This window comes from Pan paniscus, chromosome 3, assembly GCF_029289425.2.
Source record: "Pan paniscus chromosome 3, NHGRI_mPanPan1-v2.0_pri, whole genome shotgun sequence".
In the NCBI taxonomy this organism is placed as follows: domain Eukaryota; kingdom Metazoa; phylum Chordata; class Mammalia; order Primates; family Hominidae; genus Pan; species Pan paniscus.
The window spans coordinates 54188926-54215689 of NC_073252.2; the positions used below are offsets into that span (position 1 = coordinate 54188926).

At 42.4% G+C, this 26764-nt stretch overlaps 1 protein-coding gene across 1 annotated transcript in view; it reads left to right on the top strand.

Moving 5' to 3' along the window:
- The window catches only part of PPEF2 (protein phosphatase with EF-hand domain 2), a 39210-nt gene extending 13300 nt beyond the window's left edge, over positions 1-25910 (top strand). Inside the window, exons 8-16 of the mRNA XM_034958651.3 lie at positions 804-840; positions 931-1080; positions 7314-7700; positions 10659-10844; positions 11804-11946; positions 16614-16720; positions 17679-17842; positions 19504-19591; positions 23104-25910. Coding sequence (XP_034814542.1) covers positions 804-840; positions 931-1080; positions 7314-7700; positions 10659-10844; positions 11804-11946; positions 16614-16720; positions 17679-17842; positions 19504-19591; positions 23104-23357 — 1516 coding nt within the window. The 3' untranslated portion in view covers positions 23358-25910. The remainder of the gene's footprint in view (positions 1-803; positions 841-930; positions 1081-7313; positions 7701-10658; positions 10845-11803; positions 11947-16613; positions 16721-17678; positions 17843-19503; positions 19592-23103) is intronic.
- The last annotated feature ends 854 nt before the right edge of the window (positions 25911-26764 follow it).

Below are 26764 nucleotides of genomic sequence, written 5' to 3' on the forward strand. Positions count from 1 at the left end.
GGCACCTGCCACCACGCCCGGCTAATTTTTTTTTTGTATTTTTAGTAGAGACGGGTTTCACCATGTTGGCCAGGCTGGTCTCGAACTTCTGACCTCAGGTGATACACCCGTCCCAGCCTCCCGAAGTGCTGGGATAACACGCATGAGCCACCGCGTCCAGCCCAGATTTTTTTTTTTTTTTTTTTTTTGTGACGGAGTCTCGCTTGGTCGCCCAGGCTGGAGTGCAGTGGTGCGATCTCGGCTCACTGCAAGCTCTGCCTCCTGGGTTCACACCATTCTCCTGCCTCAGCATCCTGAGTAGCTGGGACTACAGGAGCCTGCCACCACACCCGGCTAATTTTTTGTATCTGTAGTAGAGACGGGGTTTCACCGTGTTAGTCAGGATGGTCTCGATCTCCTGACCTCGCGATCCACCCATCTCGGCCTCCCAAAGTGCTGGGACTACAGGCGTGAGCCACCATGCCCAGCCCAGATTTTTTTTTAAATTTACACATTATTTTACTATTCCAATGAAACCATTGAATTTGTTTTTGCATACACATACTCTATCATATAAATGATAGAGAGTCATGATAGTAAAGCAGGAAATACAGATAAGTAAAAGGAAGAAAATTAAAATATCCCATAATTTCTCTACCCAGGGATAATGATATAATTGTAAACATTTTGGTGATTATTCCTCAGTCTCTTTTCTATGTATTTAAGTACATATACCCAGAATATGCATTCTTCTAAAAATGTGATTATGCCCTGATTATTGTCACCCAGTTTACTCTAATATCTATTTGTGCTTCTAAATCTAGATATGGCTTCACCAAGGAAGTGATGAATAAATACAAGGTGCGCTGCCTTTAAAGACAAAAGTTTCTCTCAGTTCAGATAAGTTGAGTGAATTATTTGATAACATTTTGTTTATATCATTTTTTCCAGGTACACGGGAAGGAAATACTAAGAACCCTGCAAGATGTTTTCTGTTGGCTTCCACTGGCCACTCTGATAGATGAGAAAGTTCTAATTCTTCATGGTGGGGTGTCAGACATAACTGATCTGGAGCTTTTGGACAAAATAGAGAGGAGCAAGGTAGTGGTTAATGAAATAATACAAATTTCACCATAATGCCCAGTTTCATTGCCAATATAAATGTCATCTTACATGCTGACTGCAGTCAACTGATTATGGCTGTTCATTAAGAGTGTGGAGGCTGGGCACAGTGTCTCACACCTATAATCTCAGCACTTTAGAAGACAGGAAGATTGCTTGAGACCAGGAGTTTGAGACCAGTCTGGGCAACATAGCAAAACTCTGTCTCTACAAAAAAATTAAAAACTTAGCTGGGAGTGGTGGCATGGGCCTGTAGTCTTATCTACTTGGGAGGCTGCAGTGAGCTCTGATTGCCATTGCACTCCATCTTGCAGGGACACAGTGAGAACCTGTTTCTAAAAAAAAAAAAAGATTGAGAATCTGCAGTTGGGCTAGGGGGCAACTGTGCTGTAGTCACTTAGTCATGTCTACCATGTACATGCCAGTGGGGAGTAGCAACCAGTGCCGTGTTATCTGCCATTGGATCTAGATAATTCTAAATACTACCTCTCAATTATTGCCACCTAAAGAGCCTACGTTTCCCAAATAATTCATATTACCTTCAATTAAAGTCAAGAAATATGTATTTAGTGCCTACTGCTACATTCAGAGAGCGTGCTAGTTGGCAGAAAAAAAAGATGAAGATCAATTTCAGTTAAACTCAACAAATATGCTTTGAGTGCTTACTATGTGCAAAGAAAGTGTTACAGAGGTAAAAAGATGAAACAGAGATGGTGCCTGCCCTAAAGGAACACAAAATAACCAGAATGTGTTGGGGTTGGAGGTGGAAGAGTACGAGACAGAATGTATGATTTACCAATAACAATAGATTTCTATTTTCCATTTCATTTTGGAAATGGAAAGCTAGGAAGCAAAGGTTCTATTTTCTTACACTTAACTCTTAAACTTGACTCATCCCACACAGGAAATGCTGCTACAACATCCATGACAACATTTTCCTGGGAAGTTCCAAAGACAGGGAACAATCAGTCTACTTCAACTTTGGGCAATTCTAATGGATATGGATATGAAAGTCTATGTATATGAGACATACATGAAATGAAAGAATACAGCTTTAGAGTGAGACAGACCTGGGTTTGAACCCTGGAATAGGCAATTGTTGGCTGAAATGGCAGTTTGGTTCTATGAAGTTGTCCAGAGACCCAGGTTTCTTGTTACTCTGCCACCCCTAATGAGTGGTTTCTAGACTTAGCTACCATTTAGAAAGTAAGGACATGACTCCTTGTGGTTTGGTAACTAGAAATTGCTGTGTCCCTGTACACCCAAACTCAGGGTTTTCACTTACACATCTGTTTTATCTTTTTTTGTTTGTTTGTTTTTGAGACAAGGTCTCACTCTGTCATCCAGACTGGAGTGTGGTACCACGATCACGGCTCACTGCAGCCTTGACCTCCTGGGCTGAGGCAATCCTCCAGCCTCAGCCTCCCGAGTAGCTGGGACTACAGTCACAAACAATCATGCTTGGCTAATTTTTAAAAAATTATTTGTAGAGGGCCGGGCGTGATGGCTCACACCTGTAATCCCAGCACTCTGAGAGTCGGAGGCCAGTGGATCATGAGGTAAGGAGTTCGAGACCAGCCTGACCAACATGGTGAAACCCCTTCTCTACTAAAAATACAAAAATTAGCCAGGTGTGGTGGTGCACACCTGTAATCCCAGCTACTCAGGAGGCTGAGGCAGGAGAATCGCTTGAACCTGGGAGGCAGAGGTTTTGGTGAGCTGAGCTCGTGCCACTGCACTCCAGCCTGAGCGACACAGCGAGACTCCGTGTCAAAAAAAAAAAAAAAAATTATGCTGTATGCGGTGGCTCATGCCTGTGATCCCAGCACTTTGGGAGGCTGAGATGGGTGGATCACGAGGTCAGGAGATCAAGACCATCCTGGCCAACATGATGAAACCCCGTCTCTACTAAAAATACAAAAAAATTAGCCAGGCATGGCAGCGTGCGCCTGTAGTCCCAGCTACTCAGAAGGCTGAGGTAGGAGAATCACTTGAACCCAGGAGACAGAGACTGCAGTGAGCCAAGATTGTGCCACTGCACTCCACCCTGGCGACAGAGTGAGACTCTGTCTCCAAAAAAAAAAAAAAGTATTTATAGGGATGGGGTCTCACTATGTTGCCCAGGCTGGTCTTGAATTCCTGGGCTCAAGTAATTCTCCCACTTTGGCCTCCCAAAGTGTTGGGATTATAGGCATAAGTGACCACACCTAGCCATCAGTTGTATCTTGATTTTCTCACAAACTTTCAACTCAAACATTCTGTCCAGCTGCATGTATGTCTGGAGGCAGAGACAGCAAGCCACAGAAGAGCAAATTATCTCATGGGAAGAATCATATTTAATTATGTAAACATAGAAGAAGGAACTCTGGGAAAGAATGCTAACGAAAAGTTTATTTTCTGTGGCTTAGCAAAAAACTAACTTCCCAATGTTTGGTTTGCAAAGCTCTGGAGAGAGGGTGATGTAGCAAATGATACAGTCCAAGGACTACTTGAGAGAGAAGTACAGAGAGGTATGGGCTCCAGAGTCAGACTATCTGGATTCAGTCCTGGAAGAGTCTTAGTATTTTGTGCCTCAGTTTTCTTATCTGTACTATAAAAGATGCTATCTTATAGGAGTGGTATGGTGGTTAATCAACTAATTTATAGAAAATGCCCAGAACAGCGCCTATTTGGAAAAGGCTCAATACATATTAACACTATTAATCTCCTCAAGTTAGGGATGCTGCTTGGAGCAGATAACAACATCCTTAAAATAAAATTACCTGGGCCGGGCACAGTGGCTCACGCCTGTAATCCCAGCGTTTTGGGAGGCCGAGGCGGGTGGATCACGAGGTCAAGAGATGGAGACCATCCTGGCCAACATGGTGAAACCCCCGTCTCTACTAAAAGTACAAAAATTAGCTGGACGTGGTGATGCGCGCCTATACTCCCAGCTACTCGGGAGGCTGAGGCAGGAGAATTGCTTGAATCTGGGAGGCGGAGATTGAGCGAGCCGAGATTGCACCACTGCACTCCAGCCTAAGTGAGAGTGAGACCCCTATCTCAAAAAAAAAATAAAAGTAAATAATAACATTTTAAAAATTCAAGTAATATTTAAGCATTTGTTCAATTGATACTGAATTTGAGCTTCTAAATTAAGCCTCAGAGCAAGAAAGCAACTTAATTTGAACATTCATACCTTATAAAATATAAATATTAAGTCATCCAATTGGCCATGTAAGTCTCCTAACAAAGATAGAAAAAGAATATCAGTTCTGATTGTTCCTTACCAGTGCTTCTAATTTTTATTATAAGAAAGAAAATACCCAGAAGAATCTGACAAAAAAACTCTACAGTTACTAAGTTTTCCATATGTAAGATAAGGATAAATGTTAATTTCTCCTTATTGCAGAGATAGTATTGAAAGCAGAAGGCACAATATTTTTTCTGCCTGATTATTATAAATAGTAAATGAGCTACATTTTTGTTGAAGCAAAGATGGGACAGAACAATGCCGGGTTGCAAACCTAGATGAGAACTGGACAGATTTTGCCCATGTTAAAGTAGGAAGCAGCTACTCACTTATGAGCCAGTATTAGAAGATTTTTCAGGAGACTTTTAAAGCAAAATCTAGACCTTAATATAAAATCCTCCAAATTTCAAATGTCAAAATACCATTTTAAAAATTTTATGAACATTGCAAGGCAAGCAAGACCTATCTGCAGGCTGCAGGTGACCCTAGCAGGGCCAGTTACAATCCCTCGTGTACTGGAGCCTCCCCTCCACTAGGTTAAGGTGTGGGACATCAGTCTACAGTGGATGTTAAAAATCACTGGAAACATAAGATGGGGAAAACAGTCATTAATAGGACTTCTTACCAGGAGAGGAATGTGTGTGAATGGGAGGAATCATTTGCTAGTCATCAGGGCTTTCTCCAGTACCATTAAATAAACCATCTTCTAACAAGGAGGGTCTGCTTATTTGCAGAGATTTTCTTTTGAATTAAGAACATGAGTTTGAGTCAATATGAATTGCTTGGGAATATAAAGCAGAGGTTTTGGTGAGCTGAGATCGCACCACTGCACTCCAGCCTGGTGACAGAGCGAGACTCCATCTAAAAAAATATAATAATAAAATACCTGAGAATCGGAAGAGGTGGGACTGGTGGACTGGCCCTCACTGTGTGCCAACAAGGAGCAAGAAGGTTGTTATGAGTTGGTTTACATTTTGTGGCTTTGCACTCTCTATGCCCAAGATTGGAACTGCCTAGAAAGTGATTAACGCTTGTCCAATGTCAGATAATAAGCTCTGTTCTATTCTCTTCACTCTGGACTGTCCTTCAAACATCAGTCAGCTCTGCTGCCCCTCTCTGGGTGTCCTTCTTTGTTCTTGCCCTAAGCCAGTCCAAGCTGGGACATGGCTTTCTTGTATCACAGTCCTTAGATCTATTTGCAGAAAGTTCTCGTTCTTTGATTATGTGCTCACGCAGAGTTCCTTTTGTGAACAAGCCCTTTATTGTGGATATACCATGGAAGTCTTCCCCCTCGGGGTTCACCATAGCACTGAGGCACAGCAGGAATGGCTGCTCTCTCTTTTTGCTCGCTGCTACAATCTGCTCTGTGGCCTGACCCCTGATCAGAATTCGTGCCACTTATGTCCTCAGCCCAGTCCCAGTGCCATGATGACCGCAAGTGAGAGGGACTCTATTCAATTCCCTGTGGCAAGGAGTGTCTTTCTGATTAGGTCCAGGCCGAAAAGAGGAGCTCCCTCCGCTCCCCTGTCCTTCCCCAACAGGCAAGATAATGGGTACAAGAGCACTTCCTCTAAAGTACCATTAAGTGCTGCCTCCTCTGCAGCAAGAGTCAAGTTTTTCCCCTTCCTATTTCTCACCTATATACTTTGATTCTTTTTCTTTGTTTTAGCATCTGTGGAATGACAGGAAAGTCAATGAGGACTGGCCTGAGACAGAGTTGCCCTTTCCTATCCTTGTCTAAAAAAATCACTGGTCTCCCAGACAGAAACGATGAACTAGGTTAGTGTTTCTTGAGTTATATGTGAAGGACCAGGTTTTATAAACTTCCAATTTGTTGCAGATCAATACTTTTGTAAAATACAATAAATATGAATTATTAGAAAAATGATGAAATAATATGTAAAACAACCCCCCGTGACATGTGTGTACCTATGTAACAAACCTTCACATATACCCCCAAACCTAAAATAAAAGTTTAAAAAAAAAAAGAAAAAGGAAATACAAACAAAAGATACAAGCCCACTGATCATGTGCTTGACTGTCATGACAATATCATATTGCTATAAATGTTTCTCAGACTTACTCTCAAGGGCTGTACTTACCTTGTCCCAGGCCAGGAACAGTGAACCGACCAGCACGTGTCTGTGGGCACCAGTGTTTAGGACTGACCTGGGTGTCAAAGTGGTACTCTCAAAGGACCTACAGTTCCTTCCTTCCTTCCTTCCCTTCTTTCTTTCCTTTCTCTCTTTCTTTCTTTTTCTTCCTCTTCTTTCTTTCTCTTTCTTTTTTCTTTCTCTTTCTTTCTCTCTCTCTTTTTTATTGTTTATTTTTTTTTGAGATGGAGTTTCACTCTTGTTGCCCAGGCTGGAGTGCAATGGTGCAATCTTGGCTCACCGCAACCTCCACCTCCCGGGTTCAAGCAATTCTCCTGCCTCAGCCTCCCAAGTAGCTGGGATTACAGGCATGCACCACCACGTCCAGCTAATTTTGTATTTTTAGTAGAGATGGGGTTTCTCCATGTTGGTCAGGCTGGTCTCGAACTCCCAACCTCAGGTGATCAGCCTGCCTCGGGCTCCCAATGTGCTGGGATTACAGGCGTGAGCCACCGCACCTGGCTTCTCTGTTTCTTTTCTTTCTTTCTTTCTTTTTTCAGGGTCTCCCTCTGTTGCTCAGGCTGGAGTGCAGTGGTTCAATCTCAGTTTACTGCAGCCTTGACCTTCTGGGCTCAAGTGATCCTCCCACCTCAGCCTCCCTAGTAGCTGGGACTACAGGCATGTGCCGCCATGACCAGCTCATTTTTTTGTATTTTTTGTAGAGACAGGGTCTTGCCATGTTGCTCAGGCTGGTCTTGAACTCCTGGGCTTGAGGGTTCTGCTGGGCTCAGTCTCCCAAAGTTCTAGGATTACAGGAGTGAGCCACCACACCTGTCTGGGCCTACAGTTTCATTCCAGCATCTGTATCTCTTTCTGGACGTGTTTAGATAGTTTCCACCATGAGGTGCAAAACGAGACAGAAGAGTGAGAAGCAGATGGAGGAGAAGAGAAAAGCCAACCAGAAGAGCTCTGCACAGGGACCCATCCCATGGTTTCTCCCCGAAAGCCGCTCTCTTCCCTCTTCGCCCCTTCGGCTTGGCTCCTACAAGGCCCAGAAAACCAGCAGGTCCTCCAGCATCCCCTGCAGCGGTTCCCTGGACTGGCGGGAGCTCTCCCGGCAGGTGCGGAGCTCCGTGGAACTGGAGCTAGAGCGGTGCCGGCAGCAAGCAGGCCTCCTGGTGACCGGAGAGAAAGAGGAGCCCTCCCGCTCAGCCTCAGAAGCAGACTCTGAAGCCGGAGAGCTGCGGAAGCCCACTCAGGAGGAGTGGAGGCAGGTGAGCGTGGCCAGGCGCTGCTTCCTACCATGTGGCTGCCAACAGGTCAAACCTCTCCCTTCCATGGAAACTCAGGGTATGTTTTGAGGCCCCTCTTTCTCTCTCTTTCTGGGGTAACACCCCAGAAGGACACTAGTATTTGCCTAATGACTCATATGTTTTAGAGTTTTATAAAAGATGGGGATGTGTGGCTGTTAGGCTCTATTGCCTGATAATACTTGGGTTAGTGATTGAGCACTAGTAGGGTAAGAAGATAAGCTACGATTTGTTGGATGCTATTGTGTGCTATTTTTTTTAATGTGTCAGTAATATAGCTGCCATAGTTCAAGGCCAAAAGGGCTAGGCAGCAGCTTCTTTCCTCTGTTACCAGGCAAGAGCTGTCCCCAGATCTCTAGAACTGTGTCACATGGCCACCCCTAGCTGCAGGGGAGACTTGGAGAGTAAGTAGTATGCAGCGAGGCACCCTGCCACCCCAAACCCGCAGTTCTGTCAGTACGGAAGAAGGAAGAGGAGAATGGACATTGAGTAGGCGCTAACATTACTTGCCAAAATAGATGGCTTAGGCAGCCGACTTCACCGATGATGACTATGGCAGAGAGAGCCCTGAAAAGGCTGTTGTAGCCGTCCAGGTGGGAGATGATTATTGTGAGCTTGTTTTGTTTTTGTTTTTGTTTTTCTTTGAGACAATGTCACTCCAGTTGCCCAGGCTGGAGTACAGTGGCATGATCATGACTCACTGCAGCCTGTACTTCCCAGGCTCAGATGATCCTCCTACCTCAGCCTCCCCAGTAGCTGGGACTACCGGTGTGCACCACCATGCCTGGCTAATTTTTGTATTTTTTGAAGAGATAGCATTTCACCATGTTGCCCAGGCTGGTCTTGAACTCCTGAGGCTCAAGCAATCACCCACCTTGGCCTCCCAAAGTGCTGGGATTACAGACGTGAGCCACTGCACCCAGCCTGAGCTGCTGTGCCTGGCCTGTAGTAGTGTTAACAGAATTATAGGAACTTGCTGGTATTCAACCATTTCTGACCCATAAGAATGGCAATCTCGTACAGTTCACCCAATAAAGAAATGAATTCAGCCGGGCGCAGTGGCTCATGCCTATAATCCCAGCACTTTGGGAGGCTGAGACAGGTGGATCACGAGGTCAGGAGATAGAGACCATCCTGGCTAACACGGTGAAACCCCGTCTCTACTAAAAATACAAAAAAAAATTAGCCAGGCATGGTGGTGGGTGCCTGTAGTCCCAGCTATTCGGGAGGCTGAGGCAGGAGAATGTCATGCACCCAGGAGGCAGAGCTTGCAGTGAGCCGAGATCGTGCCACTGCACTCCATCCTGGGCGACAGAGCGAGACTCCGTCTCAAAAAAAAAAAAAAAAGAAAGAAAGAAATTCAGAATTATTTAAGAGCTAAAATTAGCAGAACTTGCTGATTGATTGGATGGAGGGTAGTGAGAAAGAGAAGTTGCAGCTGACTCTGAGTCTAGAAGCCTCGGAGAAAGAGATGGTGAGTTTAGTTAATGTTCTGTCAGTTATTGATCTGGGCTTCAACACCAATTTAGAATTGAAATTATAAAGTATAGGTCTTTCCTTTTGCAAACTGACTCAGTGTTAATGTCTTGATATTTACAAATCGAATGAAGTTTTTCTTTTCAAAAGTACTTTTAGAAAGCATTAAATGTTGGCTAAGTGTGGTGGCTCACGCCTGTAATCCCAGCACTTTGGAAGGCTGAGGTGGGAGGATCATCTGAGATTAGGAATTCGAGAACAGCCTCTGGTTAACATGGTGAAATCCTGTCTCTACTAAAAAATACAAAAATTAGCTGGGCATGGTGGCACACGCCTGTAATCTCAGCTACTCGAGAGACTGAGGCAGGAGAATCGCTTGAACCTGGGAGGTGGAGGTTGCAGTAAGCCGAGATTGCACCACTGCACTCCAGCCTGGGCAACAGAGTGAGACTCTGTCTCAAAAAAAAAAACAAAAGAAAAGAAAGTATTAAATGACAATGACCAAAATTATTCAGTTATTTCATCTGAGTATTGTATGACTGGCAGTTATTGTTTTCCTGAGTATTAATAATAGAGTAGAAACTGAAATGCTAGAAAAATTGCTCAACTCTTCTGCAATTATTTATTTATTTGTTTGTTTGTTTGTTTGTTTGAGGTGGAGTCCTGCTCTGTCACTCAGGCTGGAGTGCAGTGGCACGATCTCGGCTCACTGCAACCTCCCTCTCCCGGGTTACAGTGATTCTCCTGCCTCAGCCTCCTGAATAGTTGGGATTACAGGTGTGCGCCTCCATGCCTGGCTCATTTTTTTGTATTTTTAGTAAAGACGGGATTTCACATGTTGACCAGGCTGGTCTTGAACTCCTGACCTCAAATGGTCCACCTACCTCAGCCTCCCAAAGTACTGGGATTACAGGTGTGAGCCACCATGCCTGGCCTCTTCTGCAATTTGTAAAAAAAAAAAAAATTCTTAAACTACTTTAAGAAATAAAATGTCAATTGCATTTTTCCAGGACCACGTCTGGGGTCTTGTGAATATGCACGAGACTCTCTTGCCAGTCCCAGGACTTGCGCCTTCTCTTTAGGGCAAATGTCCAGTAGCCTGGAGCATTGGCACTGACTGACGACTACTGGCCATGATCAAAGCTTCTAGCAGGACAACTTCATCTGTTTTACATACTGAGCTTTCATATCAGATTTATTTTCAAGAAAGTGGGTATATGCTTGTCGACAAATATGTAGGCATGCACACATTCATTTTGTGAGTAATAAGAAATTCTGGAACCTTAGAGGTCCAAAATATAAATGTATGTCAAATATTGCTTGCATGGACATTTATTCACTTATTTTTATTCAAATATTTTCCTCCTCCTCTTCCTTTCATTTGAATGACTGTGGATGAATATGTATCTAGTTTTTGGGAAGGAAATCATCTCTTGGTCTTCTCAGGTTGTAGATATCCTGTGGAGTGATCCCATGGCTCAAGAGGGCTGCAAGGCCAACACTATTCGAGGAGGAGGCTGTTATTTTGGGCCTGATGTGACACAACAGTTGCTACAAAAATACAACCTGCAATTCCTGATCCGTTCACACGAATGCAAACCTGAAGGCTATGAATTCTGTCACAACCGCAAGGTGGGTGCTCCCTCTGCAGCAGTACAGGCTTGTGTGTCACCAAAGTAGTCCGAAGGGCTCAGGCCTGGATGAGCAAAGGCTCTCAGTTTCTAACAACCTACAGACCTTGTATTTGTTACCTACTTGCTCAAAGCAACTAGGTCCTTTACAGTCATTTATCCTTGACTCTTATGTCCTCTTTAAAACCCAAAGTTTGATTAAGGCCACTGTCCACCAATGCCCTGACTGACATGGTCCCATTTTATGAATGGAAATATAAGGCCAGTGTTTTCTCAGCCACACCTCTATTCTTCAGGTCGCTCCCCAGGCAGGGATTCAGGATCATTTGTCTTCTCAGGAGCACAATTAACATCCTGACTAATCTTTGGACATCTCCAAATCCTACAATATTTGTCTCACCTAATACCACTGGTTATACTGTACAAGTTTCTTTATTGCAGGACTTCTGAGTACCTTTAGTTTCCTACCACTGTAAATCTTCAGGAAGAGATACAGTATCTAGCATTTCCCAACGTATTGACTGTGAAAACTTCTTTCATACACCATCTGAGGAGCCACAACATTCCGTAGAAAACTGCTTTAAGGCACCACATCAGCTCTCAGAACTCATCTTCTTGCTCATTGCAGTGGCCATCCTGGTTTATCATACCCAGCTTGCCTCTAAGTTGAAGCAAATATGGTGTTTTCTATGACCCTTGCTATTTTCACTTGGGATAAAAATGTGAAGAAGATACATTGTGAAACTATCGGAATTCAAATTTCTATGACTTGAGTCACAACTCTTGCCCTATTAGCATTGATGACTTTAGAAAAAAAGAAAGAAAGAAAGAAAGAAAAGGATTCCCAGATGAGCACTAGGAGAAACAGCAGCTTCTGCAGTTGAGTTGGGCCACATAGGATTGAGGGTGAAGGTTTCTTCAGTGAATGTGAACGCCTGTCTCTCTTCTGTTTTGATGTAGGTATTAACGATCTTTTCTGCCTCCAACTACTATGAAGTTGGCAGCAACAGAGGGGCCTATGTCAAACTGGGGCCAGCCCTGACCCCACATATCGTGCAGTATCAAGCTAACAAGGTGACGCACACACTCACCATGAGGCAAAGGCAAGACTTTTCAATGAGTGATTTTCAGAAAAAAAAAAAATTATAGTGCTTTGAATGAAGTGTCAAACGTTATATTTATGCAAATTCTACATGAGAATTCAGAATTTGGCTATGTCAGCATGAAGTTCTATTAATACAATAGACATTAGAGTAGGAGTCTCTTCCTTCTCCTCCACACACTCCTAATAGCTCTATCTACCCATCATTAATGGGAGAAACAAATTTGTTTTCTGCAGAAATTATTCTCAGTGGGGCACAGTGGCTCATGCCTGTAATCCCAGCACTCTGGGAGACTAAGGCAGGAGGATAGTTTGAGCCCAGGAATTCCAGACCAGCCTGGGCAACATGGCAAAACCCCATCTCTACAAAAAATTCAAAAATTAGCCTGATGTGGTGGCGTACTCTTGTAGTCCCAGCTACTTGGGAGGCTGAGGTGGGAGGATGGCTTGAGCTTGGGAGGTAGAGTTTGCAGTGAGCCAAGATTGTGCCACTGCCCTCCAGCCTGGGTAACAGAGCAAGACTGTCTCAAAAAAAAAAAAAAAAAAAAGAAGAAGAAGAAGAAGAAATTATTCTCCATGGCTGCGTCTTGGGTAAAGTCTGCTTACTAAACCACTAAGTCTTTCTGAAGTTACTCTTCTATTTTCTCTCATCTTTAACGGGTTTGTGTTACCCCTACAAGCCACAGCCAGAGGTTCTTTCACTGTCTGGAGATTTTGCAGGTGAAATTCAGTGCACAGATTTGTTAATGAGGCCCCTTTCTTTCTGGAAGGAAGCATATAATACTATTCGAATGGTAGATTTTGGCCGGGCGCGGTGGCTCACGCCTGTAATCCCAGCACTTTGGGAGGCCGAGGCGGGTGGATCATTGGAGGTCAGGAGTTTGAGACCAGCCTGGCCAACATGGTGAAACCCTGTCTCTACTAAAAATACAAAAAAATTAGCCAGGCGTGGTGGTACACGCCTGTAATCCCAGCTACATGGGAAGCTGAGGCAGGAGAATTGCTGGAACCCAGGAGGTGGAGGTTGCAGTGAGCCGAGATCGCACCACTGCACTCCAGCCTGGGCAACAGAGCAAGACTCCATCTCAAAAATAAAATAGAATAAAGTAAAATAAAAATAAATAAATAAATACATAAATAAATGGTAGCTTTTGAGATGATTCTGAGTTCTTAGTTGAGAGATTACAACCACAAAATGTTATAAAGAATTTATATGGACAGTCTCACAGTAAATTTATGCAACAGATATTGTTATTAATTTCAGTTTTGTAGAAGAGATTATTAAAGAACCGACGTTAAATCATCTGACCTGTGGTTACACAGCTAGTCCTTGAGTGAAGGTAGTCCTTGACCGAGGCAATTCTATTTCAGAACCCACACTTTTAATGTCTATGCAATATTGCCTCCTACAACGAAGATGGCCTCAGAGTATATAAGACGCTAACAGATACAGTTTTAGTGCTATTGAACATGCTTCTTTAAGTATTCAGCCTAACAGAGTTAGAAATTAAGATCGGCAAAGCTAGCATAAATCAGGTGGATAGAGAACATGTTAGTATTTAGCATTTACCCTTGTGTGAGTGCTGTAAAAGTGCATTATTTTAAATCATTCTCAAGTTATTAAATATAGGCCAGCCTCACTTAAAAAGAAGAATTATGTAAAAATATAAACCTACCAAGTGAATGTCAGACCTACTGTGCAGCAAAATCATCTGTGGAGCTTTATAAAAAATCAGCCATTTGAGCCTCATCCAACCCTACCAAATTAGAATCTCCAGGGGTGAGCCCTGGTACCTGGAGTGCAGAACTATGATCCCATAGGATTTAGGGGTTGTCACTGCAAAGAGTCACTCTAGGATTCCCTACAGTGAATCCTACAGTGAATAGTGTAGGATTCCCTGCAGTAGTAATAGTAGTAATAGTAATGTAGTAATGTAATGTAGTAATGTAATGTAGTAATGTAATAGTAATGTAGGATTCCCTACAGTGAATAGTGTGTTTCAATAAGATAGTCAAAAAGCATTCAACTCTTTGAAACCTTCATTGATTGCATTAAATAAGTACATCACCTGATTTACCCAGAAATCACTTATCCAGTGACTTCAACTGTATGAAGCATAATGGAGAACTTAGAAAAAAGGAGGGAAATGTCTCTGAGCAGCCATAATTGATGATGTCTCAATGTCCATAAACCGAAGATAACATCCTTGTTTTTCTTTTTTCTTTTTTTTTCTTTTTTTGTGAGACAGGGTCTCGCTGTGTCACCCAGGCTGTAGTACAGTGGCATGATGACAGGTCACTGCAGCCTCGACATGCTAGTCTTAAGAGATCCTCCCAACTCAGCTACTTCACACCTGGTACTACAGGCATGCACCACCATGCCCAGCTAATTTTTAAAATTTTTTGTAGAGACGAAGTCTCATTATTCTGCCCAGGCTGGTCTCAAACTCCTGAGCTCAAGCGATCCTCCTGCCTTGGCCTCCCAAAGTGCTAGGATTACAGGTGTGAGCCACCATGCCTGGCCTGATAACATGCTCTTCTTAGAGGAATCCTCAGTCAGAGTCCATTTACTTTTTGTTTCAATCCACTTCTCACAATAATAGAGAGCCAGCTTGGAGCCAGCATAGCCAGATAGGTATCTGGCCTCACTCCTTGGTAGCTATGTGACCTCGACCTAATTACTATCTCTGTCTGTAATGGGCATAATGGACTTCATGTTATCGTTCTTTCTTCAATGAGTGTTGAGGGATTTAATGAGATAATCCATGTAGAGCTCTGCATTTAGTAAGTGCTTACTAAGTGTTACTTGACGTAGGGACAGGAAAGCCTTGTACATCCAGATAGCTTTCAAGGGCATTGCCCTACTCCATCCCTGCATAACTCTCCATGACTACAGATTACCAGGAGCAGCTTAAATGCTTTGTCTAACTAGTGGTTCTTAAACTTTTTAGGAGTCCCATACTTCTGTTAGCCTCTGATAAAACAACAAACTGTCTACAAAAAATTCACATATGCTCACATACCTGTGAAATTTGGGGTGAATTTTAGGTGGTTCACACTTTCTTTTCCTTTTGTAGAGACAGGGCCTTGCTCTGTCACCAAGGCCAGGGTATAGTAGCATGATCATAGATAGCTTACTGTAACCTCAAACTCCTGGGCTCAAGCAATCCTCCTGCCATAGTCTCCCAAGTAACTGAGATTACAGGCATGCACCACCATGCCTGGCTAATTTTTAAAAGTTTTTTTTGTAAAGAAACCCAGCCTAGCTGTGTTGCCCAGGGTGGTCTTGAGCTCCTGGCCTCAAGTGATCCTCCCGCTTCAGCCTCCCAAAGTGCTGGGATTATAGGCATGAGCCACCATGCCTAACTGGTTCACAATTTTTTGTGTTTTTTGAGACAGGGTCTCACTCTGGTTGTCCAGGCTGGAGTGCAGTGGCACGATCTTGGCTCACTGCAGCCTCGACCTCCCAGGCTCAGGTGATTTCCCCACCTTAGCTTCCCAAGTAGCTGGGACCATAGGCACGTGCCACCATGCCAGGCTAGGTTCACACTCTTCTAAGGATCTATGTAGCCCACTTAAAGACTGTCATGTTAAATGCCTTCAATTGCAGTAAGATTTTCATCAAACATGATTTAATTTTTTTTAACTTTTAACACGGGAAAAGATAGGTTATCTGGTCATTATTTATAGAATGATTGGTTCCTCAATAAGACATTACAAGTAACGTATGCTTACCTTTTATCTCTTTTTATATTCTTTTTTTTTTTTTTTTTGAGACAGGGTCTTACTTTTTCACCCAGGCTGGAGTGCAGTGGTGTGATCTTGGCTCACTGCAGCCTCTACCTCCTGGGTTCAAGTGATCCTCCCACCTCAGCCCCACAAGCATCTGGGACTACAGGGACACACCACCACGCCTGGCTAATTTTTTTTTTTTGTACTTTGAGTAGAGAGGGGGGTTTTGCCATGTTGCCAAGGCTGGTCTCGAATTCCTGGGCTCAAGGAATCCACCCACCTTGGCCTCCCAGAGTGCTGGGATTACAGGCATGAGCCACCACGCCAAGCCTCTTTTTATATTCTTGTTCATTCAACTACAGATATTTATTGAGCACTTACTTTGGGCCAAGTACTGTGCCCAGCATTACTCTATTGATCCAATAAGAATGAAAAAACTAAACTAGTGTTATTTTGTTATTCATAAATTTTGCCTTCTGTTTCACATGATAATAAATTACAAGAAATGCACAACAATTGTGATAATAGATACTATTTGGTGAGTGCTTTCTATGTGCCAGGCTTTCTTCTAAGTGCTGTACATGAAATTACTCATTGTAATCTTCACAATAATCCTGTGAAGTGGAGACAGGTACCATTTTAATCACTGTTTTACGGGTGGGAAAACTGAAGCACAGGATGATTAGATAACTTTACCACAGAGGTGATCCTTCTCCAGAACTTCTCTAACCACTGTCCCATACCAGGAAGGACAGCGGCATTCCCCATACTCATCCTGTTTGTGTACAACAGGGAAGAGTAAAGGAGCTCTCCCTCAAAAACTGAGCTCTTGGGAGACTGATATGTTAAGAAAGAGAGAGTGGAAATATAGTAAAATCTCTAAGTATTTTTTCTATACCAGTGTGTTAAAATGTCGCTTTTCATCTCCTGTCCCAGGATTAGCAGAGTGGAGGAGTCGGCTCTGAGAGCTCTGAGGGAGAAGCTGTTTGCTCATTCTTCAGATCTTCTCAGTGAATTTAAGAAGCATGATGCAGATAAAGTCGGTAAGAATGATCAAGTTAAAGATTCACAGAGGAAGGAAGCTAGCCAGAAAATCTCTGTCTTACACTAGTTAGCAAATAAATATTTGTTGCTTTAATGAGTGACCAAAGTTCCCTTTGGCTATATCCTCCATTTTATTCAACTTAATGTCTCATTTATTCTAACTAAATTTTAAAATTGTAAGCTTTTAACAAAGTATGAACTTAGCCAAATAGAGAGGGTGAAAAGAAATAGAGTCACGGAAGGATAACATGGCCAGAACCAAGCAAAGAACAAGTGGGAGAAGTTATAAGAGTATAAGACTGGCAAAAGATGAATGACTTGACTTGTTGAAGCTGAGTCTGTGTTTACCTAGGTATTTCATGATTTATTATCCAAGCTAAAAATGTTGTCTGCTCAACTAATGGAATTTCTAATGGACATTGAAAAAATATATCCCTATTTAAAAACAGCAGTAACATTTATGAATTCATAGTAATATCTTTTCACATACACATACTGTAGCCTTCCAAGAGTTTCAGGGGATATATTCTAAGGAATTTAGGTGGTTTAATTTTTTTAAATAACCAATGCTGTAGATATATAATATTTTATGATATCATTTACAAGACTTTTATGTGGCTTGCAGAAGTATTGCCAGATTTAGTAAACAAAAATGTAAAATGCCTAATTAAGTTTGAATTACAGACAAACAGACAACAAATAATTTTTATGCAATATTTGGCACTTTTATATACTTTACTGTCTGTCTTCAATTAAAATTTAACTGGACATCTTGTATTTTATCTGGCAAGCCTAGCTTCCAGCCAACTCTGCTACTATCAACAAAAATAGTGACAGTGCCCATTATTTCTATTACCTGTAGATAGTAAGAAGGATGTCAGGATAAAAATATACACACCATTGGGCAGGAAACTAGACTTCTAGGTGACAAGGCAACAAGTTAGCTCTCACCTGTAGGTTTAATCACCTTGAGTGACTGGGCAGCAGCGGTGGAGTCTGTGTTGCATCTAGGACTGCCATGGCGGATGCTGAGGCCACAGCTGGTGAACAGCTCAGCAGACAACATGCTGGAGTACAAGTCTTGGCTGAAGAACTTGGCCAAGGAACAACTGAGTCGTGAGGTAACGGTGTGGTAATGGTGGATGAGAGCACATGTGGACTACGATACTCCTTAGAGAGAACTTGATTCAGAAACAACCAACTAGTAATAACCCAAAAAGCTGGATGGGTGAGAAAGGGGAATAACTATTTCTTGAGTTTCTATGTGTCAGGCTTTTGTGTTAAGTGGTTTTCATACATTGCCTCAGTTAATCCTCAAAACCACTCCAAGAAGTACGTATTATCAGCACCATTACACGTATGAGGACACTGCCCACAGAGGTTAGCAACTTGCCTGAGGTCATAGAACGACTAAGTTGGGACTCAAGCCAAGGTCTGTCTTACCTCAAGGCCCATTTTCTTTCTTCAACACCATGGTGCTTACCCTACTTAAAAAGTATTTATTCAATAACTGCTTATAAAATATGTAACGTATGTGCAACCTTGGGCTAGGTACTTCTTTTAACAGTGTTACTGCAATATAATTTACATACCATGCAATTCATCCATTTAAAGTGTATAATTCGGCTGGGTGCGGTGGCTCACTCCTGTAATCCTAGCACTTTGGGAGGCTGAGGAGGGTGGATCACTTGAGGCCAGGAGTTCGAGACCAGCCTGGCCAACACGATGAAACCCCGTCTCTTCTAAAAATACAAAAATTAGCTGGGTGTGGTGGCATATGCCTGTAGACCCAGCTATTGGGAGGCGAGGTGGGAGAATTGCTTGAACCCAGGAGGCAGAGGTTGCAGTGAGCCAAGACCATGCCACTGCACTCCAGCCTGGGCAACACAGCAAGACTCTGTTTAAAAAAACAAATCTGAAAGGCTCCAAAGTCCAAAACTTTTTGAGTGCCAACACGATGCCACAAGTGAAAAATTCCACATCTAACACCTTTGCTTTCTGATGGTTCAATGTATGCAAAGTTTGTTTCATGCACAGAATTATTAAGAATATTTTATAAAATTACCTTCAGGCAACCAGGCACGGTGGCTCATGCTTGTAATCCCAGCACTTTGGGAGACCGAGGCGGGCAGATCACCTGAGGTCGGAAGTTCGAGACTAGCCTGACCAAAATGGAGAAACCCCGTCTCTACTAAAAATACAAAAATTAGCCGGGCGTGGTGGTGCATGTCTGTAATCCCAGCTACTTGGGAGGCCAAGACAGGAGAATCGCTTGAACCCAGGAGGCGGAGGTTGCAGTGAGCTGAGATTGGGCCATTGCACTCCAGCCTGGACAACAAGAGTGAAACTCCATCTCAAAACAAACAAACAAAAATTACATTCAGGCTAGATGTATAAGGTGTATATGAAACAAAAATTAATTTTATGTTTAAACTTGGGTCCCATACCCAAGATATCTCATTATGTACATGTAAATATTACAATGTCCGAAAAAATCCAAAATTCAAAACATTTCTGGTCCCAAGCATTTCAGACAAGGCATACACAACCTGTATGTGCAACTATCACCAGTCAATTTTAGAAGATTTTCATCATGGGTGAGGTGCTTCTTAAACCACTAGATTATTTGGTGGGCTGAACTGGGTAGAGGGAATGGAGGGATGGCAAAATATTTTCAGGTTTTTTCAAGAATGTGTGATTGTCAGGGTTGATTGTGTGTTAATTATATATTGGAACAAGCCTAAGCATATGACAAAGAAGGAAAATGAATTTTTTCTTGCAGAACATACAATCAAGTTTGCTGGAAACATTGTATCGAAACCGATCCAACCTAGAGACCATTTTTAGGATCATAGACAGTGATCATTCAGGTAAAGGCACTCATTATTCTATCACTTTTGAAGCACTGCAAGTATTTTACCTTAAACCCTTAATCTCCTTCCTGATTCATCCTCATTCATCTCCACTCAGGCATTTGGAGAGCAAGGTAAGAAGATTAGTGCTTATAAATGACAGAAACTAGGAAAGTACTTGAGTAGTATAAGCAGCCCATAGAGAAAGAAGTGGGGCAGAGAAGAATGAAGACAAACTGAATGAGAGCTTCTTATAGGAAGAATAATTATTAGAAGATGTGATATCCTCTGGACATGGTGGCTCCTGCCTTAATCCCAGCACTTTGGGAGGCTGAGGCAGGTGAATCACCTGAAGTCAGGAGTTCGAGACCAGTCTGGCCAACATGAAGAAACCTAGTCTCTACTAAAAATACAAAAATTAGGCAGGCGTGGTGGCACATGTCCGTAATCCCAGGTACTTGGGAGGCTGAGGCAGGAGAATTGCTTGTACCCGGGAGGCGGAGGTTGCAGTGAGCCGAGGTCGTGCCACTGGACTCCAGCCCCGGCGACAGAGTGAGACTCTGCCGCAGAAAAAAAAAAGAAGAAAGAAAGAAAGATGTGATATCCTTTATATTACCATCGAAGATAGCCACAAAGTAATGAAAAGTGCTTAGAATAGAAAGGCGTTTGCAACCTCACTCCCAAAATGTTTTTTTAACTTTAAATTTCGAAATAATTATAGATTTACAGGAAGTTACAAAAAAAATATGGTGAGGTCCTGTACATCCTCATCCTGTTCCCGCAATGGTCCAAAGGCTTTTTTCAATGTTATTATTGGTTTCTTTTAAGGCATAATTCACAAACCATATAATTCACCTGTATGAAGTATGCAACTTAGTGGTTCTCAGTATAGTCACAAGATTGTGTAACCATCACCACTATCTAATTTTAGAACTTTTTTTTTTTTTTTTTTTTGAGACGGAGTCTCCCTCTGTCACCCAGTCTGGAGTGCAGTGGCACAATCTCGGATCACTGCAACCTCCACCTCCCGGGTTCAAGTGATTCTCCTGCCTCAGCCTCCTGAGTAGCTAGGACTACAGGCGTGTGCCACCACACCTGGCTATTTTTTTTTTTTTTTTTTTTGTATTTTTAGTAGAGACAGGATTTCACCATGTTAGCCAAGATGGTCTCGATCTCCTGACCTCGTGATTCACCTACCTAGATCTCCCAAAGTGCTGGGATTACAGGCGTGAACCACTGCACCTGGCCTAGAACATTTTAATCACCCCAGAAAGAAATCTCATACCTATTAGCAATTACTCCTCATTCCCTATCCCTCCTCCACGAGTCCCTGGCAACCACTAATCTACTTTCTGTCTCTATGGATTTGCCTGTTCTGGACATTTGATATAAATGGAGTCAAAATATGGCCTTTGGTGTCTGGATTATGTCACCTAGCCTGTGTTCAAGATTCATCCATGTTGCAGCAGTATCAGTTTTTCATTCCTTTTTTATGACTGAATAATATTCCACTGTGTGGACAGAACTTTTATTTATCCAGTCATTAGTTGATTGACTTTGGATTGTTTCTACTTTTGGCTATTATGAACAATGCTGCTATGAACATTCATGTGTGACTTTTTGTGTCAATATGTGTTTTCAGTTTTCTTGGGTTTATATCTAGGAGTGTAATTGCCTGGTCATATGGTGATTCTATGTTTAACTTTTTGAGGAATTACCAAATCATTTCTCACAGTAGCTGTACATATTTATATTGCCACCAACAATGTATGAGGGTTCCAGTTTCTCTACATCCTCACCAATGCTTGTTATTTTCCATTTTTGTTTTTTGTGGGGTTTTTTTTTAGTTTTTATTATACCCATTCTGCAGTTTTGACTTTCATTTCCTTAATAACTAATGATGTTGAACATTTTCATGTGCTTATTGGCCATTTGTATATCTCTTTTGGAGAAATGTCTATTCAAATCCTTTGTCCATTTTTAAATTGGGCTATTTGTCTTTTTATTTGAGTTGTAAGAGTTATTCATATATTCTGGGTACTAGGATAGTATCAGACATATGCCTTGCAAATTTTTTTTCTGATTTTGTGGATTGTCTTTTCACTTTCTTGGTAGTGTCCTTTGATGCCCGAAAGTTTTTTTTTTTTTTTTGAGATGGAGTCTCGCTCTGTCACCTAGGCTGGAGTGCAGTGGTACGATCTTGGCTCACTGCAACCTCCGCCTCCTGGGTTCAAGCAATTCTTCTGCCTCAGCCTGCTGAGTAGCTGGGACTACAGGCACCTGCCACCATGCCCAGCTAATTTTTGTATTTTTAGTAGAGACGGGGTTTCACCATATTGGCCAGACTGGTCTTAAACTCCTGACCTTGTGATCCGCCCACCTCTGCCTCCCAAAGTGCTGGGATTACAGGCGTGAGCCACTGCGACCAGCCTGATACCCAAAAGTTTTTAATTTTGAAAAAGTCCAATTTATTTTTTCTTTTGTTGTTTATGCTTTTGGTGTTATAGCTTTTTTTAGCTATAAAACTGTTGCATAGGCCGGTCACGGTGGCTCACGCCTGTAATCCCAGCACTTTGGGAGGCCGAGGTAGGTGGATCACGAGGTCAGGAGATCGAGACCATCTTGGCTAACATGGTGAAACCCCGTCTCTACTAAAAATACAAAAAATTAGCCGGGAGTGGTGGCGGGTGCCTGTAGTCCCAGCTACTCGGGAGGCTGAGGCAGGAGAATGGTGTGAACCCAGGAGGCAGAGCTTGTAGTGAGCTGAGATTTTGCCACTGCACTCCAGCCTGGGTGACAGAGCGAGACTCCCTCTCAAAAAAAAAAAAAAAAAAAACTGTTGCATAACCTAAGATCACAAAGATTTACACTTATGTTTGCTTGTAAGAGTTTTAGAGTTTTAGCGCTTACATTTAGGTCTTTGATCCATATAGAGTTAGTTTTTTTTATATAGTGTTAGGTAGGTATCTAGCTTTACTCTTTTTGCATGTGAATATCTGCTTGTCCCCCATCATTGTTGAAAAAAACTATTATTTCCCCATTAAATGATGTTGGGACCCTTGTAAAAAAATCAATTGACTATAGATGTGTGGGGTCCAAAGGATTTTAATGGCCAGAATAAATTAGGATATGTTTGAGATGATTAAATGCAGGGTTTCTCAACAGTGGTACTGTTGATAATTCTTTGTTTTAGGGTCCATCTTGTGCATTATAAGACGTTTGGCAGCATGTCTGGCCTTTCTTTATTAGATGCCAGTAGCACCTCACCTCCATCTTAGTCATAACAAACAACAATGTCTCCAGACATTGCCAAATGTCCCCTGGAGGGAGGGGAGCAAAATTACTCCCAGCTGAAAATCACTGGTGAGCCAGTGGGTTTGTGTGATCCTCTTGGGAGTTTAAATTAGATACTAGGATTTGTGTGTCTCTCTGTTTAGCAGTAGGGAGCAGGTGTCCTTGTAAGAATGTCAGAGAAAATGAACATTAAAAACTAGACTAACTCACTGAAGTGATTTCCTCCCTCTGATAAGGGTTCATCTCACTGGACGAGTTCAGGCAGACCTGGAAGCTGTTCAGCTCTCACATGAATATCGACATTACAGATGACTGCATCTGTGACCTTGCTCGGAGCATTGATTTCAACAAAGATGGCCACATTGATATCAATGAGTTCCTGGAGGCCTTCCGCCTTGTGGAGAAATCCTGCCCAGAGGGCGATGCCTCAGAATGCCCACAAGCTACAAATGCTAAGGACAGTGGCTGCAGCAGTCCAGGTGCACACTAAGAACAGCCTGGTCTTCATCACCCAAAGTGCCTCATAGGCAATGCTCAGCTTCTCACTAGACTATCTCCCTTATTCTCCATGTGAAACTTTATGCTGAAAATTTACCTATCCATATGCATCAGAATCACCTGTGTATTTCAGTGTGGAGCGGTGGGTTGGGGTGTTGTGTATGTATGTGTTTTAAGTATATGAGTGCCCCAACCCCACCTCACAATCTTCACAAAGTAGAACTTAGGTATAGTGTTTTCAAATTCTAAAGTCCACTTCAGTTAAGAACCACTGACAATGTAACTCTCTCATTGTTTTTATTTTATGCTTTTTTTTGAGATGGAGTTTCTCTCTTGTTGCCCAGGCTGGAGTGCATTGGCGCGATCTCGGCTCACCGCAAAGTCCGCCTCCCAGGCGATTCTCCTGCCTCAGCCTCCTGAGTAGCTGGGATTACAGGCATGCACCACCACACCAGGCTAATTTTGTATTTTTAGTAGAGACAGGGTTTCTCCATGTTGGTCAGGCTGGTCTTGAACTCCCAACCTCAGGTGATCTACCCTCCTCAGCCTCCCAAAGTGCTGGGATTACAGGCATGAGCCACCGCACCCAGCCTATTTTATATTTTTTATTTATTGTCTTTAACAATGTCTATTGGTAAAGGAAAGTTATTTTTAAAAATTGTATTGTAATTCCATGACCCAAGCATATGGATTTTCTTCATTATTTACTTTTTCTTACTTGTTACTGTAGTGTTTATATAATTTTATGTTCTACTTTTAAAAAAGTAAATTAATGTCTAATTGTAAACCCTTTCCCATGTGCTTCCCTTGTGATTCTGTATTCTTCATGATAATTAGTTTAATGCTTGCATAATTTTCTTTGAAGTGAATGTGCTATAATCTATGCAGCCCTTCTCCAATTGTTAAACATGTGTATTATTTCCACTTTTTCATTATTAGAAATAACACTAGGGAGAGTGTTAGGACAAATACCTAATGCATGCGGGGCTTAAAACCTAGATAACAGCCGGGCGCGGTGGCTCACGCCTGTAATCCCAGCACTTTAGGAGGCTGAGGCGGGCGGATCACGAGGTCAGGAGATCGAGACCATCCTGGCTAACACGGCGAAACCCCGTCTCTACTAAAAAAATACAAAAAATTAGCCGGGCGGGTGCCTGTAGTTCCAGCTACTGGGGAGGCTGAGGCAGGAAAATGGCGTGAACCCGGGAGGCGGAGCTTGAGATCGCGCCACTGCACTCCAGCCTGGGTGACAGAGCGAGATTCCATCTCAAAAAAAAAAAAACCTAGATGACAGGTTGATAGGTGCAGCGAACCACCATGGCACATGTATACCTATGTGTATACATATGTGTAACAAACCTGCATGTTCAGCACATGTAGCCAAGAACTTAAAGTAAAATAAAAAAAAACAACACTGTAGTTAATAACATAGTGCATACAGCTTATTTTACACAAATCTTTTGAATTTTACATTTTAGTGGTATAAAATCCCAGGAATGGGATTACTTTGACAAAGGATGTTGTATTAGTCTAGGTGCTTCAGAGAAACAGAACCAATATGAAATTTACATAAGTATTTACTATTAAGAATTGGCTTACATGATTATGGAGGCTGAAAAGTCCTGAGATCTGCAGCTGACAAGCTGGAGAACCAGGAGAGCCAATGGTGTCAGTTACAGTCTAAGTCCAAAGGCCTGAGACTCAGAAGAGCCAATGGAGTCAGTTCCAGTTCATGTTTGAGTAGGCAGGAAAAAACCAATGTCCCTGCTCAAAGGCAGTGAGACAGAGAAAAATAACTCTTTCTTATTCAGCCTTTTATTATATTCAGGCTTTCAACAGATTGGATGAGGTCCACTCACCTTGGCAAGGACAATCTCCTTTACTCAGCCTACAGATTCAAATGTCATATCTCATCCAGAAACATCTTTACAGACACACCCACATATAATATTTAACCAAATATCTAAATATCCTGTAGCTCAATCAAGTTGACACGTAAAGTTAACCATCACAGGTATGAACATTTTAATGGCATGATACGTATTGCCAGGTTGCTCTTCAGAACTGGGCATATCAATTCTACCATAAACTCATAAGCTTTTAGTGGGATCATTTCTAACTTATGCAAAAGGTGAATGATAGTGCTTCCATGATATTTTACTATGCATTTATGTAATTAACATCCAATGTTGGGAACAAGCCCCCCAAAATCTGGACATAAACTGGCCACAAAACTGGCCATAAACAAAATCTCTGCAGCACTGTGACGTGTTCATCATGGCCATAACGCCCATGCTGGAAGGTGGTGGGCTTTCCAGAATGAGGGCAAGGAACATCTGGCCCGCCCAGGGCAGAAAACCGCTTAAAGGCATTCTTAAGCCGCAAACAATTGCATGAGCGATCTGTGCCTTAAGGACACACTCCTGCTACAGTTAACTAGCCCAACCTATTCCTTTAATTTGGCCCATCCCTTCATTTCCCATAAGGGATACTTTTCGTTAATTTAATATCTATAGAAACAATGCTAATGACTGGCTTGCTGTTAATAAATATCTGGGTAAATCTCTGTTCAGGGCTCTCAGCTCTAAAGGCTGTGAGACCCCTGATTTCCCACTTCACACCTCTATATTTCTGTGTGTGTGTCTTCAATTCCTCTAGCGCTGCTGGGTTAGGGTCTCCCCAGCCAAGCTGGTCTTGGCAATCCAAAGCTGTCTCCACAACCTTATTTTATTTATAAACTAAGGAAATTGAGGTTTAGAGAACTTGCTGTGTATATGTGATCTAAGTTACTAACACAGCCAGGACTGGAGCCCATGATTTCTGCCGCCACCTAGGATTCTTTCCAGTTATACCCATGACTGTATTATCTGTTTGGATTGTCTATATACAATCTATGGCTCTTTCTTGTGTGACAAGCAGACCCTATCCCTATAGTGACCCCCAACCCCAGTGATTTTCCACCTCATGGTGTTTGTGCCTTTGTGTGATCTCCCCATGAGTGTAGGTGGGACCTGTGACTTGCTTCTAACCAAGAAACTATGACACAGGTGATGGGGTGTTACTCTTGTGATTATATTACATTATATAAAATTCCATGTTAGTAGACTGAAGAAAGAGAGATTTTCCTTGCTGGCTGGACAAGCTAGGAGCTATGTTAAGGAAACTCACATAAGGAATGATGGGTGCCCTGTAGGATCTGCCAACAGCCTCCGAAAAATGGCTACAAAAAGCCGGGGTCTTCAAAAATATATTCACAAGGAAATACATTCTCAAATAAGTTGTGTTAGTTTGGAAGCAGGTTCTTCCTTAGTTGAGCCTCCAAATGAGAATGCAGTCTGGCCAACACCTTGAATAAAGCTTGTGAGACCCTAAGTAGAGGATCCAGTAAAGCCATGCTCA